We start from the raw sequence: 19,962 nt of genomic DNA on the forward strand, positions 1-19,962 counted from the left end.
AGCATCATTGGCATACTTAAGGACAAATCTTGAAACAGATTTGAATACGAAATGAATAAAAGTGGTGAAAGCACACACAGTGTTGAGGGAATCCAGTGGAAAATGAGAGTTTACTGGACAGGGTTCCATTAAACCAGACCCTGAGATCTGTTTGGTAAGAAGTCAGTGAGCCAATATACTGTACTAAAATCCATATTAAAATCAGATAAGAGCCTGTGTGCAAGGACATGTGGCTGAATACAATTAAAAGCAAAAAAAAAGTCAATAAAAAGCAAATGTGTACGCTTCTTATTTCCCTCCTAATTAAAGAGTTTTCGCCATCAGCTAGCATGCTCTCTAGCTCACCACACACCTCACAGTTTGGAGCTCTTGGAAATAACAGGTACGAACTAGGGCTTTCAAACGATTAATTTTTTTTATCGAGATCGCAGAATTTCCATAGTTAATCACGATTAATCGCATTTTGAATTGCATGTTGAAAATCCTGTTATTTTACATTTCAAGGCAGTTTTAAGCCCATAATGTAAAGCATTTCTTACTAGAGTGTCTTAACTGGGAATCAATCACGGCTCTGCTGCAACTCCCACACTCCAAAATGGTCCTTTGGTGGAGCTGAGGCTCGCTTGGCTGCACCTGGATGTTTAGCGTGGAGGTGCTAACTCAAACTTGACGTACTCCGGTGGTAGTTAAACTCCGTTTGACACAGGTTGCATTTTACTTTTGACTTGTAAACTGAACCGTCTCGAAGTTTTTTAAAGTTAAACAAGCCATTCAAAAGTCCAGTAGCTCTCTTACTTTCCATCACATCACCGCGGTAGGTTTACTGCAGGAGGCCACTTCAAAGCATAGTGCTACAGCTAGAGGAGCCGTCTACGGGTGAGTAGAAGGGACAAAAAGGCTTGCAAAATTGAAATGCGATTAAAAAAAATTAACACGTTATGGATTGCATTAATCTAATCGCGATTAACGCTGACAGCCCTAGTACAAACAATACAGAAATAATGAGGTGAATCACAATCTGAACTCAATCTGTCCTTACAAGATTCAAACAGATGAACATAATAAATAACTAGTGTGTTTACAAGTTTTTACCGTTCCTCCAACAATGCATGAGAACAACATTGAGAAGAGAGAATAGCAGGAAGTGTAACATCACCAAAAACATCAGAAGAAGAAAACTGCGCTCTTCAAAATAAAAGCGGAACAAGGTGGCACTGTAGGATTAAAATGTCTTGTTAACACATAAAAACAATACTGTGTAGGAGAATATTGATGCAATTTATCAGACATTTACAACAGAGGATAATCACTAAAGCCTTAGAGACTTTTGCTTCTGGCACCACAATAGATTCCTTCCACATGTTCCAAAGAGGACTGGAAAATAAATGAAAAAATACCACACAGTTGCCAGGAACAATACTTCAATAAACTTCCCCTTTTCCCATCAGGACCAGGGCTTTTCCTCTCTTTAATACAACCAAAAGATTTACACACAACCACCTCATCTATTTTAATCTTACAGCCTGCAGCCCTTTTCTAAAATTAGAAGAAGAATACTAACTAAAACTAATAAATAAAATAAAGAATCCAATTATCATGAATTATAACAAATTGCTAATAAAAATCTAAAACATACAAGTAGAGCGCTAGAGTCCCCCGCTCCTCTGGCTTTCAGTGGGGAGACCTGAGGTCAGCCTAACCATGCCCATCTCCACATCTCCTATTTCTGACTGTGAGATCCCCTCAGCAGAAAGAAGCTGCTAGTTCACAAACTCGAACGAGGGCACCCACTTCAACAAGGTTAACTGACCCACACTCAAACCAATCATGTATTCAGCTCACCCTCCACTTTTCTTTTATACCTTGTTATCTCCCTCATAATAAGACAGCCTCTTCTGATTAAGAACATGTTTAAGTGATTTTAAGGGCTTATTATAGGGTAAAATACTACATAACATTGTCAGAATTAGATTTGTAACTCTGTACGGTGTCCTTGAGTGCCAAGAAAGGCGCCTTTAAATACAATGTATTATTATTGTTATTATTATTATTATTATTATAATTATTATCATCATTAGAATGGTGATAATTCTACTTTATGTTTTTAGGTTGTAGTGAGTGGTGGTGGTGGTGTAGTGAACTGAACTGATGTGTGTTATATTGAAAAGTGTTCCTAATATATTGGCCCCACATATATGTTAATGGAGTAGACAAAATATTAAAAACACCATTAAACCATTAATGCACCCTAGTACACCATTAAACATAATGCACCCTAGTACACCATCACCTACTACGACTTCAATAATAAACATAAAGTAGAATTACTGATGTGTGAGTTTGCAAATATAGCTATACACATTTATATTTAACTACCTACAGTTTATATTCCCCAGTTTTATGATATGACTGTTTTTCTTTTGTTTATACATTTCTTTTTTTCCCTACTTATTCTTCCTTTTGATGAACATTTTGTAACTTTGTTACTTAAGAAAAGTGCTATAGCTTATGCCGATGCGTGTTGCTGTAAATATGTTTACATTGAGAAGGATATGGGGCTGTATACAGAGGGCTCATTCATTCATCCAGCTGTAGATTAGATTTAGATTAGATTATTTTTTATTTCGAATGCGTGACAGAAGAAGAAACAAAAAAACAAAACAAAAACAGCACATACAGAAACATGAAGGGTTAGGATATTCTGAAGCTTTTAGGGTGTGCGTAGCCTTTATGGTAGAATGAAATGGCCACAGCATGTTTTAACCATTAATAAAGTCTCACTTCTAACAGTTGAACGAAAATGATCACATCAGATAGAGCAAGAGGACATGATGTGTGCCCCTCTACTACACACACCAGCAGCGGACCATTTCGTGACGCGTGGTATGTGGAGAAAGTACATTGAGGACAGTCCACCTCTGCCTGAGATTAACTATGACTTTAACGTGAAACTTGTCACGTTATAACGTGATGCTGATGTTTTTTTCTTTTTCTGGGGTGGCAGCAATACGTTTCCGTGCTATAGCCTATAAATAAAGTGTATCATTATTATTATTATAACTTTAAAGAGTGGTCTGACTGGATAGAAAAGACATTCCTCGCATAACGTCCTGGCGGAAGAAGCTTCTGAAAATAAACCTAATTCCTCATTTAACAGCAATGCATTTTTGGCAAGAATCCCAAAGGCGAAGATACACAGTACACAGACACGTTTCAGCTGCTGAGGAAGCTTTTCCTCTAAATTTGGGACAATGACGCCTGACTGGAAAAGAGTAGCAGTTGGGGATATAACAGGAGTCTGTAGGGAGGAAGCAGAGAGGTTAGTTTCGCGGTGTACAGATTTCGCAACTACTTCATGCTTCCTTGTTGAAGGCGCGGCTTGACATGACAGCTCCCTTACCGGTGGAACAACAGCGTCGACTTAGTCAGAATGACGTCAGCATTTCCTTTTCTCAACTTTCAAAATAAATCTCTTTCTCGAGAATGACGCACCTTCTCCCGAATTTGATTGATTGTTAAATACATTTTGTTAAATATAAGATGTGATATTGCAACTGATATATACATATATACGCGTGTGTGTGTGTGTGTGTGTATGTGTGTGTGTGTGTGTGTGAGTATATGCATGTGTGTATATATAGTTACACACACACACACACACACACACACATATATATATATATATATATATATATATATATATATCACCAACAAATACTGTCATATTTCATGATGCATCAAATTCTTGCGTAAACCATAAAAATGTAATCAAATGAGGGTTTGAGCAGGACTGTATTATCAGTATCTGACATGTATTAATGTCTTGGCCACATTTATGATCCAGGGTTTATTCAGATTCTATTTAAAACATATACCTTTCAGTGCTCACTTTGCCTACAGTAGGCCTGCTTTAAAAAATAGCAAAGCAGCAAAGTGGACGTCTGACAGCTTAATCCAATGTTTCTCAAAGTAGGGTCCAGGGACCCTAGGAATCCTTGTTGGGGATCCAGGGGTTCCCCAGCTAAAAGGGGAATTATTTATTTTCATTATAACGCCATCCATAAGTAACACAATGCATGACTATGTTGGTCATGGGTTTTATACACTTACTGCAATAAAACGTCTAAAAGCAAAAAACTGATCAGATGAGGGACCTTGGGAAAAATGGCTCTGCTTTATCATTGCACTCCCACCACGAGGGCTTGTCATGGCATGCTTTAATGTTGAACGTGAGCGTAACATCCTGTTGTTCACCTTGACTGCAGCTTGACTCACTGGTGTCATGTAGTTGAGCGTCAGTGTAAATCCAGTGTCAGACTGATACTCTTCCCTGTCAGCTGGATACGTCTCTGCAGGTCAGGGAGTGGAGCGGCAAAAAAAAAAAAAAAACAGGACTTTTGATTGGAAAAGAATTCAGATTTTGAGACTGTCGAGCAAAGGACAACAAAACTTCCATTTTCAAAGCTAGGTAAGATTGTTTAACATGTCTTTTTATGAAGTGATAGTGTTTAGATAGATAGGATAGCTGTTGGTCAAACTTTATGAATGACTGATCATGTACTCTCACTGTAAATCACAGTTCATTCATTTAGTTGTGCTTTCTTACATTGTAGGAGTTACATTTCTCAGTTTTTAAACTTTTAAAGTAGTTGCCCAGTGGTGTAATAAGAGTGGGAATATAGTTCTATATATAATTATATAATTACTGGACCATTTGCATTTATGAATTAAGGAATTAATTAAGGAATTTTGGAAAAATTACATTTAATTGTAGTCATCTCGTTTATTTTCTGGCATGTTTATTTTGTGTATGGCTCTCGGGGGCTGAACATTTCCATAGTTGCACCACATGTTAGAGCAAGTCACGTCTTGTTCACAGATTTTTATCTTGACTCACTTATTTTTCCACTGGCTTTATATCTCAATACATTTCACAGTTACTTTAGATATCAAACTTTATTCATCTGAAACTGTAGATAAAGCAGCAACTGCTAAATCACAAGGCTCGGAAAGAAAACAGACAGCTGATAGTTTTCTTTCCTCAGTTCCTTGTGTTGCATTTCCCACTTTAAACAAGCTTGAATGTTTACAATGTCCATGTCCCTTTTGACAAGCAGTGAATCTCTTATTGCTCTTTCTGTAAAATCTCAACATTCCTTCTCTCTTTCCCCTCACAGAGCTCCTGCTGGTTCTCCAGAATGTTCTCACTGAAGAAAATATCTTATAGGTAGCACACAATCACTGTGGACTGTGGTGTTGAGATGGTCACGTGGGCTGCCTTACTGACAATATGCGTATGGATACAAACACAAACTGCTGCAGGACAGCGCACATGTCCAGCTACTCCTCCCCACAGACTGGTGGATTTCACAGTAAATTACTCTCTCCCCTACTTCCAAACAGAAAAACCTATACAGAACATAGCAGTGAACTTGGATGTGCAAAACCTAGATGTGTATGTTGCATCACAGAATGTGATAGAGGCTGTGAACGGCACCCTAAAAAAAATATGGGGGGTGAAAACTGGACCTGTTGGCAGTCCTGATTGTGAAACCTGTCCTCTGTGTGACATAGAAACAGATCCTGGGGATCCAGTGGACACCGACAATGAGGTTTTACTTTTGGATCCCGCTGGATATATCTTACCCTACCTGTACATTTGTGGGAGCACTCAACATGGGATCTGTTACTTCATTGACATAAGCGTTCCACAGCCTAAGCCTCGGTGTTTATACAAGAAAGAGCAAAACTCTCCGTCTAACTGTCCTGACTGTCTGGCCAGCCCACTTGGTACTAAAGTCACTATTGTTGAACAGGGAGCCACATCGTTCTTCTTTGTTGCGTCCTCTGTCAATGGCAAAGTAACAGAGAGATATCCAAGGAGATCAATATCAGTGCTGAGGCCGCTTTCAACTGAAGATGGCTTTGATATGATCATTAATGGCCTGACAGTGCTCCCTAGTCTACGGGACTCTTACAGTATTGATTACATCTACAGCTTTTCCACCAAGGATTATGTCTATTTTATGTCCATGCAGAGGGAAAATCCCTCAGATAGCGACTCAGCTTTTCAGACTCATCTGGGACGACTGCCCATATTAATTCCCGAGACCTGGATGTACAGAGAGGTGGTCCTGGATTGCCGGTATGATCCAAAGCGCAGGAGGAGAAGGAGAGAGGATTACAGGGACATTGTGTATAATGGGCTACAGGCGGCCTACTTTGGGCGAGCAGGGAAGGACTTGGCTAATGAGTTGAGAGTGTCCGAGACAGAAGACATTTTATATGGGGTGTTTGCAGAGGTGAATGAGCGTGGTGAACCTCAAAAGAACTCAGCCCTGTGTGCCTTCCCTTTGGCCAAAATAAACCAGAAGATTGACGAAGGCGTCGACACCTGCTGCAAGTCAGGTACAGAGCAGCTCTCCAGAGGTGTCTGTCACTTCCAGCCCTGCGAGAGCTGCCCACATGAAGTGAGTAACTGTTTTTTTTTAAACTTGACTGTCATCAGAGCACAGGAACAGTACAAAGGTCGCCTTGTGTCCCAGACAGGAAGTGACCTATCCAGACAAACAGTGTGTAATTAAGTCACCTGGGATTGGAAGAGGATAGTTTATCATTGAGCTTACAGGTTTATATTTTATATTGTTTTGAGCAATAAGGGATAGCTATTGCACTACATTCAGAACACACTAAATCTTTACTCCTAAAACATTGTATAAAAGGTGTGTAGAGAAAGATCAGGCCTAGAAGAGAGAACTGGGAGGGGTGGATGACTCGGTACAGTGACCTGCACGTTGCCACACCGTTTCTCTGCTTTTTTTCTCAGTGAAAGAGTGGCAGCTCTTTACAGTACAGACCTCTGATATGAATATTGTTTCATCAGATATGTATATTAAGATAAATGTATTCATCTATAATAACACTTAATAATTTATTTTAATAATTTATTTAATCACAGTGTTTACATGAAATCTTACAGCTGCTGTGATCTTCATTTTTAAAACTGTGTTCTGGTCCGAACCCTGAATTGAAAATGGAAGTTAAAGGCAGCTTGGCAGGTTGCATCCAAGAACAACATGCAGAGTTTACTCTCAGAAAGACGGAATAGAGCATTGGGCTATGGTTCCCAACAAAATAATAAAGGTGTGGTCCTTTCCTTTTATGGAGTTCAAACTGAGCTATGTGTACACCCACAGGAATGTGTGCCAACAAACTCAAGTTATAAATCCCGCTGATAAAAAGGTGGAATTTCAAAGGGAGGGTTGGTGTTTGACTGTGCCTGGCATACACACATTTTATTTGAGCAGGAAATAGGAAGAATATCGAAGAGGTGAGGGGCAGAGAGAAATAATAACAGTCCTGTCGTCTTAAAATGTTAGTATCAAGTAGTGTATTTTGTGTTATACTTGTAGACATTATGTTTTCAGGCCTAAAATGCCAAATTGCAACGTGACTGAAAAAAATCAAATGACCTGAATTTAAGGCACTCAAATGGTTGGAAACGAACGGGGGCATGCTGGGGCAGGTTAACTAAATTGCTTTGTAGTGGAATGTTTACCATTAGTTTAACATATCCTGTTTTTGGGGTTTTTGCTTGTTGTTTTTTTAATTATTACCATTCATTAACTACCGTGACTCACACTCTGCCAACCATCCACACCTATCTCTCATTTACTGCTTTGTGTGTGTGAAAGTATGTAAAGTCCAGTTTCAGTTGTGAGCAATCTGCACTTAGAAACAGACGACAAGTCAACCTTTGGAGCTAGAGTCACTGCTGTTTTATGACCTTGTTCCTCTCACATCTTCTTGCAGTGACTGGAGGCTAGAGCAGTTACTCTCTAAAGGGATAAATTAGGATTCTCTTTGCTTCCACCCCTCTTTCTCTCACGCACAAGAGTATGCATGTCTTTATGTGTTCCTAGAAGGAGAGTAATGCTGACAGAGAACCATTTCTAACCATGTACCAACACTTCTTTATCTGTCTGTACAGAGCTCTGAGGGTAATGACACATGCAGTGCCAAACCCACTCTGGTGTCAAAGCCATACCATAGACTAGACCTCTTCAACAAGCAGATGAGTGATGTCCTGTTCACCGCTGTCCTGGTCACCACAATTGGGAATCATACACTGGGCCACTTTGGTACCTCAGATGGCAGGATACTCCAGGTAGCAAGATGTCTTGGGATAAAATAGTAAAGAAAGTTGTGACTTTCAATAAAGTCATTTTGTTGTGTGCTAATTTTATAAACTAAAGATCTGTACATTTTAACTCTGTCAGCTAGAAACAGGTGTACTCCATGTATATCCATGTGACAAAACCTCTTTGTTTTAGGTCATTCTGTCGACGTTCAGGCCTATTGTTTTTGCCAACTATTCTCTTGGAGAGACCCATGTATCCAGGACAGCAGCTGTGTACTCAGAAGATTCACTTCTTTTTGTAATTGGAAATAAGGTACATTTTGAGTAATATCAACTGCAACTTATCTTTTAGCTTGTTTTTTCCCCCAACCCAGCCCCTATTGACTCTTTTTTTTAACCTTTCACTTCCTTCCTATCCTTGTTTACTCTCTTCCTGATCAAGATGTTCAAGGTGCCATCTGTTGGACCAGGTTGTGCACATTTTATGACATGCTCCATGTGTCTGATGGCTCCAAGCTTCATGAACTGTGGGTGGTGTTCAGGAATCTGTTCAAGGCAACATGAGTGCACATCGAAGTGGGACAAAAACTCTTGTGCCCCTGTCATAACAGAGGTAGAACTACTACTTGGTGTAACTGATGCCAATGCAACAAGTTTAAACACCATTAATCAGAGTTTGTGATTGCTATTCTGGATGTGAATCCTTTTCTTTACAGTTTTTTCCTAAAACGGCACCTGCTGGTAGTGAAACAATGCTGACGTTGTGTGGTTGGGAGTTTCAATCTCCTCTGCGACCAGCCATCATGAACGGAAAAACCCACATCATCATAGTGGGCTCTGGGACCTTGTGCACTGTCCTGCCTGAAAAGAGCAATAGTCAAGAGTAAGTTGCACACATGCAAAATAGATACATTGCTGCACACAGTTCAACATTTATGTTGAGAGTCCTGCACACTGCTGGCCACAAGCTATCAAATGAACTGTAGTGCAGGTTTCAGCGACCAAGCAGGCCCAAGAAGACCAGGTGTGTAAAACAAAACAAAAACGTAATTTATTTTAAAAATTTGGTGGAAAAGTTCAGATTTTTATAACATTTGAGACATATTTCATATTTGAGACAACTGATTTTTCAGGATTTTAATAATTAATTTAACTTAAGAGGGAAAATACATTTCTCAGAGCGTTAGGAACATTCATCTGAAAAAAATCTTTGGACTAAATTTGGACTTAAATTCAGAAATTTGCAAATGTTCCATTTTTAAATCAATGCAGCATTTACAAATGTCTTTGTTATAGAAGTATTCAAAAACAAAACCTCTAGAGGAGTATCAAGCAATGGACAAACACAGTAGTTGTAGCATTCTCTTGTGTATTGTTCAAACAGTTTTTTAGGTACAGTAAATGTTTTTGTTATGTAGCTACATTTGTATCTCTATCAAGCTGTTGGCTCACTAGAATATTTCCAGCTACATAATTCATAGACACATTACCCTTTGTATCATTTATACAGGCTAGTTTGCAAGGTTCATGACAAAACGCCAAACCAGAACCTTACAATCATTCTGGAAGTGCATGAAGGTGACGTGGAGGGCCGCTACTCAATTGAAGGCACTGAACGGGTGCATGGCTTCTCTTTTGTGGTGAGATCATTTTCATACAATTGTGACAGTTTTAGAATGATGTATCAACACATATTTATTGATCAAAATAATATGTAGACTGTCATGTTATACTGTAAAGTGATAAAATAATCACTGTGTAATCAGGAGCCAAGCATAACAGAAATCCTACCTGACTATGGACCCGTATTTGGAGGAACGCTGGTTACATTGACAGGCAAATATCTTGGGTGTGGGATACAGAGAGATGTCTTCATTGCCGATAGAAAGTGTAACATTCACAGGTGAGCAACATAGATGATTCGTTCTCTCTTTCATGCTAACTCATGGCTATGGTCAACACCATATTAATGTCACTCAGACATCCCTTTAGTGTGGAACACATTTGGTTACTGTGATTTTGATTCTTTTCAGTGCTTCCGATGGAAGTGAGACTTTACCTTCAATTGTCTGCCAAACAGCGGCTGGAACAGGTGTAGGGAAGGTACCTGTGAAAGTTGTCATTGACAACTTTGAAGTTACTACCACTAAGATGTTTTTGTACAAGGAAAACCCTATTATAACCTCTGTATATCCTCACTGCAGTTTCAGAAGGTAGGACACAAACTAAGTAATACAACTGAAAATAATACCCTCCATTGCCTCATCATATAGTAGAACAAACAGTAAAGCAATATCAATATTAAATTTAACAATGCTAATTTGTACTATCACACAGTGGCTCCAAGCTTCTGATAGAGGGTCAGAATCTTGACTCTGCCCACAAAACTGTGGTCCAGTATATTTCCAAAAGTCACCCCATGGAGTCTCATCAACAAGTAAGTTTTTTTCTTTGACTTTATCCTACAACTACATTGTTGAGTTAAATTAAGTTCATTTAAATTCAAACCAATGAATTAAACGTTGTCCTGTGAGCTGGTAGATGAAACATAACCATCTATTTACTATAACACATCAACTGAAGTGAAGTTTGTGAACTGGAATTTCATCAATGAATAGTCAGCCATAATCTCATTTTGAAGTACTTTTGAAGTATTCTTATTATGCCAAGCAGTTTGTTGTGATTTCAAACACTATTTCATGTACTGATTTCTCTTCAGGTCTGTAACCGCAAGGCAAATGCCACCCATATGGAGTGTCAAGCTCCTACTATGTCACAGGATATGTCAGAGGAAAAGTCTGACACTGGAGAGATTTTAATTCACATGGATGGAAAAAGAAACATCTGGTCAAGACGTTTTGACTACCATCCCAATGCCAAAGTCATTCCCTTTGAAAATGATGACAATGTATTACTTCTTAAGCCAGGAGAGACTGAGGTTTCACTGCATGTATGTTATTCTCCCCACATCTATTTTTTAACTCAATTTGCAACATGTTAGTATTCAAATCTCATATCCTCTGCATGAAACCTACAAATTGTCATTTACCTTTTGACCATCTTTCTCACCTAACAACAGCATAACAAACTGAATACTGTGAACTCATGTATGAAGATCACAATGACCATTGGGGGTGTGAACTGTAAAGCTCAGGTTCTGTCAAATGAGCTGACCTGCAGGATTCCTAAAGGCCTTGTTATCCCCAGTGAGGGATTGCCTGTCAAGGTAAGAACATCAGCTTTTAAATAATAAACTCTAACCCAAATATATGCACATTTATACTGTAATTAAATCATTACATTTAACATGAGCTATTACCTGTTCCACTCCACAACTGTAGGTATCTGTGAACGGGGATGTTTTTGATGTTGGTACTGTGATCCCTGATGAGTACAACTACAACACAGTTATTGTGGGCATTGTTCTGGGTATCCTTGCTGCCTTGGTGGCAGGGGCTGGACTCGCATTACTTGTGATGATCCATTTGAGAAAGAAAAAGAGAGGTGAGAAAAATTCAACTACACTATGTCTTAATACAATTTACTAAACTTGCAAATAATAATCTGAAAAAATGAACTCCTAATGGATGTTCATTCTGTGCCATGGTCTGTTTATTATTAACTTAACAAATGACAAATTACCTTTTCCTTCATCCTCATTGTATAATTTTGGAGTTTATTGTTTAGCAATTTTCATTTTCAAATGTATTCTTTTAGCCAGCATAGAGAATCGGTTATCAACAATGCTTTCACGGAGCCGATTGGGCAGCAATCCAGATTTTTCACCAACAGGTGATTACAGACGAGGTGAGACTCTCCATTTCACTAATTTATCAATCCATATTACAAATATAAATCCATTCTTCCTTCTAGCCATTCCCTTCCCTCTTCTCCATCTGATATCTGCACACCCAGTGCTGCAGTAGCCCTCAGAAGTTCATTTCAGTTCAGTTCAGTTTATTGTCACTTCCATCACACACCATCAGCATATACAGAAGCGAGATACCGTTCTCCAGATTCATGATGCTCAAACAACAGGCAGTCACACTGTGAACAGCCACTCATAAAAAGAGAAGGAACAAAATAAAAGAGACGTTTAAACACATTTTATGTACTTCATATTTGTGTTTTTATACTTGCAGAGACTTTTAAAGAAATACATGCATGGAAAAAAGCATAGGTAATCTGTCACCAAGATTAAAAGTAATGGAATAAAACAACCTCTTCAATAAAGTGTAGAATCTTTATAGATGGGAATTTTTTGAGAAAATCTTTCATATTCTGTTGGTGTTTGTTTGGGTGGCACCAAAATAATCATTTTATACAGCTCACTTTAGTTTTTCCTCCCTTGTGTGTTTTCCTCTGTGTGCTCCAGTTGATCTGTCCAGTCAAACGTCAGGTTCAGGAGGAATGGCGTTCCGTGGTTTACTGTACGCTGCCAGCTATGATCATCTGGCCATTCCTCTAGTGCCACGGGACAATATTTCAATGGTCAGTTTAAGCTCTGAACTCCTTGAAGAGGTCAAAGATGTCCTGATCCCTGCTGAGATGCTTCGAATTGAGGATAATCAGATTATTGGCAAAGGTGAGCCTTGTGGATTTAATGTTGGTCCTTTCTTTGTTTTTCTTTTGGCACAAAAATACCTAAAGACACTTTTTTTCTCCATCCTTTGTATTCAGGTCACTTTGGGACAGTATATCATGGATACCTCATAGACAGCAATAAGCAAGAGACCCACTGTGCTGTTAAATCATTGAACAGTATGTTAAAACCTCTTATAATGGAAATGTTCATTATATGAGCTCTTACCAGTTGGATTAGTCTGTATAAGAGAATCTGTTGTATTAATAGGGATCACAGATTTAGGAGAGGTGGACCAGTTCCTCAGAGAAGGCATCATCATGAAAGGTTTCCACCACCCTAACATCCTGTCTCTGCTGGGCATCATGCTGCCTAAAGAAGGGCTCCCTCTGGTGGTTCTGCCATATATGAAACATGGGGATGTGCGTCATTTCATCCGCTCTGAAAAAAGGGTAAATTACGTAATGAAGCTCTCTGAACCAGTTGGGTCATGACCAGGAATATTTGCTGTGTTCCTCTGATGAGGGTTTTTACTATTTTAACACATGTGCTTTGGGCTAGTCAGCTGTTTTACTACTTCTTTGTCATCTACAGAACCCGACAGTAAAAGACCTGATCGGCTTTGGGCTGCAGGTTGCCAATGGGATGGAGTATTTAGCCCAGAAGAAATTTGTCCACAGAGACCTGGCTGCGCGTAACTGCATGTGAGTGTGAATCATACACTGATTACTGGCCCATGACATGTCAGTGAAAAAGCTAGGTCTCACCTACCAAGACACAGAGACTATGCTGAAAAACCAATGTGTCATCTAGGTGTATCATAAAGGTGCAGTTAACGTAGTCTTTCTGATGCATGTGGTCTGTACATTTGTCCATGCATATTAAAATAACAGGTTGATATTTTAGAACATTTCTTAGGTACAATTGGTACATACGATGGATACTGTTCTCAGTGTCTGACTTTTCACTTATTCTGGATCCCACCTGTACAGCAGACCTCTAATGGGGTAATGATTTTCTAAATTGGCCTAAATTAAAGTTCTGTCTGGATCCTCTAGAGGATGCCTTCACTCTAAATATACATTGTCTGAACAGGAACAGTCTTTCTTTAAAGCGATGGTTCGGCGTAATTTTGACCTAGCGTCATATGCACCATGAGGTCTATCTAATCAGCGCCTCAGCCTTTTTTTTTCATTTGGTCGCAAAATAATGGAGTTAGAGCCATCAGCCGAATGGCTTAGTACAGGCACTAACGGGACCACCAGTGTATCTCGTAAATGACCCCACTAATAATGCCTGGATTGTTATCAAACTTCTACAGTAGTACAAATAGGGTCTCTACTCATAAATCGATGCATTGGAAAGTTTGTAAGTACACCAGGAGTTTATTAAAATAAACACTTATCTGATGGCTTTTACTCTGCTGCTACTGCTAAAGCTGTTAACATCTCGCGAGTTCCCACACAGATCTCTAGATGTGCTGTGCAGGATCTCGTGATATTTCAACAATGTTTACAGCTTTAGCAGTAGCAGCAGAGTAAAAGCCATCAGGTAAGCGTTTATTTTAATAAACTCCTGGTGTACTTACAAACTTTCCAATGCGTTTATGAGTAAAGACCCTATTTGTACTACTGTAGAAGTTTGATAACAATCCAGGCATTATTAGTGGGCTAATTTACGAGATACACTGGTGGTCCCGTTAGCGCCTGTACTAAACCATTCGGCTGATGGCGCTGATTAGATAGACCTCATGGTGCATATGACACTAGGTCAAAATTATGCCGAACCATCACTTTAAGCTCTTCCTTCTCTTTTCAGGCTGGATGAAACCTTCACAGTGAAGGTGGCTGACTTTGGCATGGCGAGGGACATCTATGACAAGGAGTACTACAGCATTCAAGATCATAAACGGGCAAAGCTGCCAGTGAAGTGGATGGCCATTGAGAGCCTGCAAACACAGAAGTTCACTACCAAATCAGACGTAGTGAGTGTACATAATCCAGTTGACTGAAATGTTTATTTAATTTATGTTTACAACTGGCTTACACTGCTTATGTGTTTTACAGTGGTCATACGGTGTCTTGATGTGGGAGTTGTTGACCAGAGGTGCCAGCCCATATCCAAATGTGGACCCATATGACATCACACACTACTTGTTGAAGGGACGCCGGCTTCCACAGCCACAGTTTTGCCCGGATACTCTGTAAGAAACACATTTGTTTCAGCATCTTTGGGAGATTTATTTTTGTGTTATATATCAGTTGTGGCCATCATTCAATAGTTTACTTACTGGCTTACATATTTACTCATGTACTTCTTCAGTGACACATTTACACATTGAATCATTCCACAGCTATTCTATCATGTTGACATGTTGGGACCCAGAGCCTGAGTGCAGACCTAGCTTCCATAGCCTGGTTACAGAAGTACAACACATCCTGTCCTGTCTGGAAGGAGAGCACTACATCAGTCTGAAGGTTACCTATGTCAACCTAGACCAGCCAAGGCCTTACCCTACACTGACTGAATCTGCAGATGAGGCCGAGAACTCAGACTTGGACAGAGACAGTGATGCTGCCAGCTGAGGGTCTTGAAGCCCTAATATTCTCTGACAGGAAAACAGCTGGTCAAAGCATACAGGAAAAAGGACAGCTTGCCCTCGATCCATTTATATGTGACATCAATTCTTGATCATATCCACAAACCTGAGTTCATGAAGGTTTGGCTACTGATTTAAAAGACACTGTTGTACCTTAAACTCTTACTGGAGCTGAGACAAAATCACACTTGAAGTCCCCCATCCTGTTACTACATACTGTTTGTAGCTAAATAGACATAGCATGTAAATGAGAGTTTTTTTAATCATCTGAAGCACAAGTGTGAATGAGACAAAATGAATGTAGAATGTGCTTTTGTTTTTTCAGATTTGTAGAAAAGGGTACATTTTATGCTGTTATACATAAATATGTATCTAAATCTGTGTTTTAGACTGTTAACAAGGGATTCATGAATGCTGACTTGTGCTCAGGGGTCAAGATTTATTAGGTTGGTTTTTTTTGTCATATTTTTCTAAGTACATGTGAAATCAGTAGATTCACTCAATCTACTCAGATTTAGAGCGATCGATAATCAAAAATCTCTGCACTTTCTAAATTATACAGTAAGGTTTCTGTTCTGTGCAGATTGCAGCTGAGACTTGGAAACACACAACCGATATGTGTTTTACCAAGTACCTGTCATTATCACTAGAGGGCACCCAAATCATCCTTCCATAGCGTAAATACTTGCTGCTGCAGTGAAGCTCTGCACTACAGCAAAACCACACAACACAAAAAGGAGTTACACAAACAGTTCACCTGAATCTCAGACAGCCAAATGAGCTGTTTCACTGCGCAAATGTAACAATCTATCAACTCAATCAACATAGCATTACATTGTTGTTCATAATTGTTCATAATGCAGAGTTTGGGAAATTGTTCTCATTTTCTCATATGTGATTAAAATGATCTCCACAGGTAATTAGACAATCTATGGCATTTTATAATGTATGCACTGATTTTTTTTAACTTTTGGACTGACAATGCAGTCTGGTTAAATCAACCAAAAGGGTTTATGTCATCCAGCTTTCTTACTACCAGGGATATACTTGATCATTTTTTGTCATTGCTGCATTTTTGCTTCTTCCATTCAGGATCAAACTGATGGTATTGCTTTGCTGTACTGGAGGTTGCACTGCAAAGAGTGTTTTATACAGATAAATGGTTGCACATAAACATAACGTCTCCCTAGACTTTTTTATTTGCCTCATTCAGTGTGAACACTAAGAAAGAGATTATGCTGCAGATGGGCAAACGAGACAGTTTTACCTAAAAACTTCACCTAAAATATTATTCCTAACTATTTAAATAGTGTAGTGGGGGAATGCAGATCACTACAACGAAAGTAGTCCTTCATGAAAGAGGATCATCAAAGTTGCTGAAGAAAAAAAGACACTCAGTGCAATGACACAGGTCTGAGACAGCAGCTCTGAGTTCATCCTTGTCCTCTGCCAGGTGGAGGAGATGAAAAGCACACACACGGTTAGAGGTCTGAATTATGTAAGCTCAACCAGAGTGAAAACCGCATGCTTCTGCCTAATCTGTGTATCTAGCATTTGTAATACTCTCCATGAATAATTTATGGGTCTAAAAAAAGATTATACTTTTTTTTATCCCTTGCCGTCAGGTACTGAAAAGATGGCAGAAATAATGAAGCTCTAGTTGTTTTCAGGTGGGGTGGGATTTGAATATGAGTTGATAGTTCAAGCTACTGCTTGAACAGAGAGCCAAAATTATGAATAATTTTTTGCTCTGAAAAAAAAAAAATCTGGCTACCACTGATTCAATCCAGATTGTTTATAAAAATGTATTTATATACAGTCCACAATTAAGTTTTGGTGGGGAAAACAACGGGTCCGACAATCAATAAATATTATGAGACACAACATGTGCCTGCACCTCGGCAATGTATGACACCCAAACAGTTCTGTCATGTACTATAAAAGGCTCCCAGATGTCATGAAATAACCATAATTTTAAAGCAAGTATTTGACTTGATTTTCTGTGTAGATTTATCCTCATTGTAGAGTCAGTTTGCAGAGTGATCTTTGAATGAACCCACTAGTACAGCCTCTGGGAATGTATGAAGCCACTGGAATTTCAAAATAAAATTCAGCATCAGACAAGGAAATGAAAAAGGGAGAACTGGCATCGACATTAGGAATAAAAAAAAACATTTTCTATTTAAAAGAATATTATGAGCGTTCTTGCATTTAAGATATAGTTGTACTTTATTCTTAATTAACTAAGCTTAATTGGCAAGTGGCTGTGATTCATTATATATTGTTGAGGAGGCTTTCATATTTGTCTGTCATTTCATCCACTTCATGCCAAGTCAGTTATATCAGAGCTTCAAGAAAAATCCCGTTGATGGACTATGTTTACAAATTAGAAACAAGTAACTCTAATATTTATGTTCTCTGGCTCCTCTGAGCCACAGAAGACATAATAAACCACTCTTATTTCACACTGACCTGGTTTTGAAACTCAACTGGGTTTTGGCTGAAATCTGCGACACTGCAAATATCATACAGCAGCTGTTGTGTGATTCAGGACAAACTGGACGAGAAAAAAGAAACTGTGGCTAGCTCTTTCCTGTTGAGACTTAAACAAAATGTTCCTACAGACTAAACTAGTGAACACAAGAAGAAATATGGCTTTGGCAGCCAATTAACAACATTTTTAATTTTAGCTCTAGATGCTATTCACAACAGATCAGTTAAGGCATGTTCAGAAATGTGTTTGAGTGTGTGCTTTGGGCTGGCAAACATACACATGGTTGGTTATACATGAACAAATATAATTGTTGGGGGATTTAAGTGAAGTGGAAGGAGGTTCAGTCACCTCCTCCTGTACATATGTGCCATTTTTCCTAATCAGGAACAGGAAGGTATCAATAAGAAGCCAACAATCCTAAATGTGTCCTAAAAGTGACCAACATGATAGTTGTCCATTTGAATTAGTGGATAATGAACATTTTTTAGCCCAATGTAAACGAAATGTTGGTCTTTCAAAATAAATTTTAAATTTGGTTCAGCTTGTAACCTCTATTTTTCTCTCTCTTAACTGGTCAGAAACACAGCTGACAGGTCATTGGCCCACAGATAAACAATAAGTAACACAATATCAGGTATGTTTGAAAAGAAACTGGATGTCCCAGACAAGGTTGTGAGCTTGGGAGCAGTGTGACACTGACCTTCTCACAGCAGAATAGTGATGAAGCTCTGCTGACATTCCTGTAACTCGTCTGGGATTCGTCTCGACGGGGATAATCCCATCATATAGTGATCCTTTGGCCTTTATAGAAGTACCTGGAAAAAGATATTCTGCACTGCAGCACTTTATATAAAATAGCCTTAGTATTAAGAAAAATAGCTTTCCTGAGTTTTCAACTAGGCTGTGCTGTCAAAGTCAAGAAGGGTTTCAACATTGCTCAAGGTCTCTCAGTTTTTCAAGATATTGGTGAGATCAAGGAGGTAGAGGAGAGAAAGTATGAGAATGAAAGAAGAGAATGCTTATTTGATTTCCCCCCATAAAATATACTATATATACACACAGTTTTGTCTTGTTTCTCTTTTTGTACCTTTGTATGCAGTGATTTAAATTTAAAAAGCACACTTCTACATTCCTCACCATTTTTGTGATTTTCTTAATAATGAAATCATAGTGACAATGCTTATGCAAAACACATTTACACTACTTGGAGCAATTACAGCAAAGCAAAAATGAAGAAGTTTCAGGATGTATACAATGTTGAATTTAGAATTGTGCTTAAGCTTCCAAGATGGACTAGTGCTAGTCACATGTTTGTTTTTAACAATGTCTCAAGCTTTCATGCGGAAGTTAATGTACAGATTCATGGTTCGGTTAAATTAATCAAAAAAAGAAGTCATGATGGCATTAACCCAGCCTACACAAAGTGACACAAAATATTCCTCTTGTTTTTGGAAGCATTGGAATGCATGTATCTGTTTTAACCCTGTATATATTTATATTGTCTTGTGTTTTATTTTATTTTGTTTTTGTTGATGTGGACCTGTGGATGTGTCTGAAAGTAATGTTATAGTCATACTGTTACCATCCTAAAGGTTGATGAGTGATATGATTATGTATAAAAACTATAGTGTGCCAAGTACTTTTTGCGTCCTCATCTTAAAATTCTACTTTTTAAATTAACGTTTTTCTTAAAGGTAGAATATGTAGAATGAGCAGAACAACACCATCTAATGTTCGAGATCGTAGTCGCAACAACCAAAAAGTAATTCCAGCAGTCGGGTTGCCAGGTCCGGTGCCGGATTTTATTTTAGCTCTAACTCTGTAAATATACCACTTTATCCACATGTCTAACCGTTTTAGGCGAGAAAGTAGCCCTTTAGATCCACAATGTGACGCTAATTTGTCCAAATAACATCTGCTTAAAGTTTTGCTCCTGCGAATTCGGAGCCACTCAAGTTAGCCGTAGCGAGTAACGCACTTCCGGTCATTTTCACAAAATAAAACACCCGTTGCCTTTTATTATTAAGAAAACCATAACGATAGAGTTGGTGCTTTTATTTTGAAAACAGGAAGCGAACATACCCTCGCTGTAACTGACTTGAAACCACCGAGGTACATTACATTGTAACGCCAGTGGGAGTAGCAGC

The 19,962-nt window shown here is 38.8% G+C and overlaps 1 protein-coding gene across 2 annotated transcripts; it reads left to right on the forward strand.

The window, feature by feature from the left end:
* Positions 1-4,308: 4,308 nt before the first annotated feature.
* On the forward strand, positions 4,309-16,283 carry LOC128356000 (macrophage-stimulating protein receptor-like). 2 transcript variants are annotated; one of them, XM_053316414.1, is made up of 21 exons: positions 4,309-4,468; positions 5,178-6,470; positions 7,991-8,167; positions 8,334-8,453; positions 8,583-8,753; positions 8,857-9,023; positions 9,651-9,780; positions 9,907-10,043; positions 10,174-10,353; positions 10,478-10,577; positions 10,860-11,090; positions 11,220-11,366; positions 11,482-11,644; positions 11,858-11,947; positions 12,516-12,725; positions 12,821-12,901; positions 12,993-13,174; positions 13,317-13,426; positions 14,541-14,706; positions 14,789-14,925; positions 15,076-16,283. In XM_053316414.1, the coding sequence occupies exons 2-21, from the start codon at positions 5,262-5,264 to the stop codon at positions 15,305-15,307; spliced, it is 4,140 nt and encodes a 1,379-aa protein (XP_053172389.1). In that variant the 5' UTR covers positions 4,309-4,468; positions 5,178-5,261; the 3' UTR covers positions 15,308-16,283. The 2 variants fall into 2 exon arrangements, with proteins under 2 accessions (XP_053172389.1, XP_053172390.1); XM_053316415.1 differs by having other exon boundaries at positions 11,858-11,932.
* The last annotated feature ends 3,679 nt before the right edge of the window (positions 16,284-19,962 follow it).

Source organism: Scomber japonicus, chromosome 3 (genome assembly GCF_027409825.1).
Source record: "Scomber japonicus isolate fScoJap1 chromosome 3, fScoJap1.pri, whole genome shotgun sequence".
NCBI classification, from domain to species: Eukaryota; Metazoa; Chordata; class Actinopteri; order Scombriformes; family Scombridae; genus Scomber; species Scomber japonicus.

Coding starts and splice junctions, on each gene's coding strand:
- LOC128356000 (XM_053316414.1), top strand. CDS start 5,262: ATGGTCACGTGGGCTGCCTTACTGACAATATGCGTATGGATACAAACA. Junction 11,645..11,857: donor TTTGAGAAAGAAAAAGAGAG/GTGAGAAAAATT, acceptor GTATTCTTTTAG/CCAGCATAGAGAATCGGTTA. Junction 12,902..12,992: donor TGCTGTTAAATCATTGAACA/GTATGTTAAAAC, acceptor TTGTATTAATAG/GGATCACAGATTTAGGAGAG.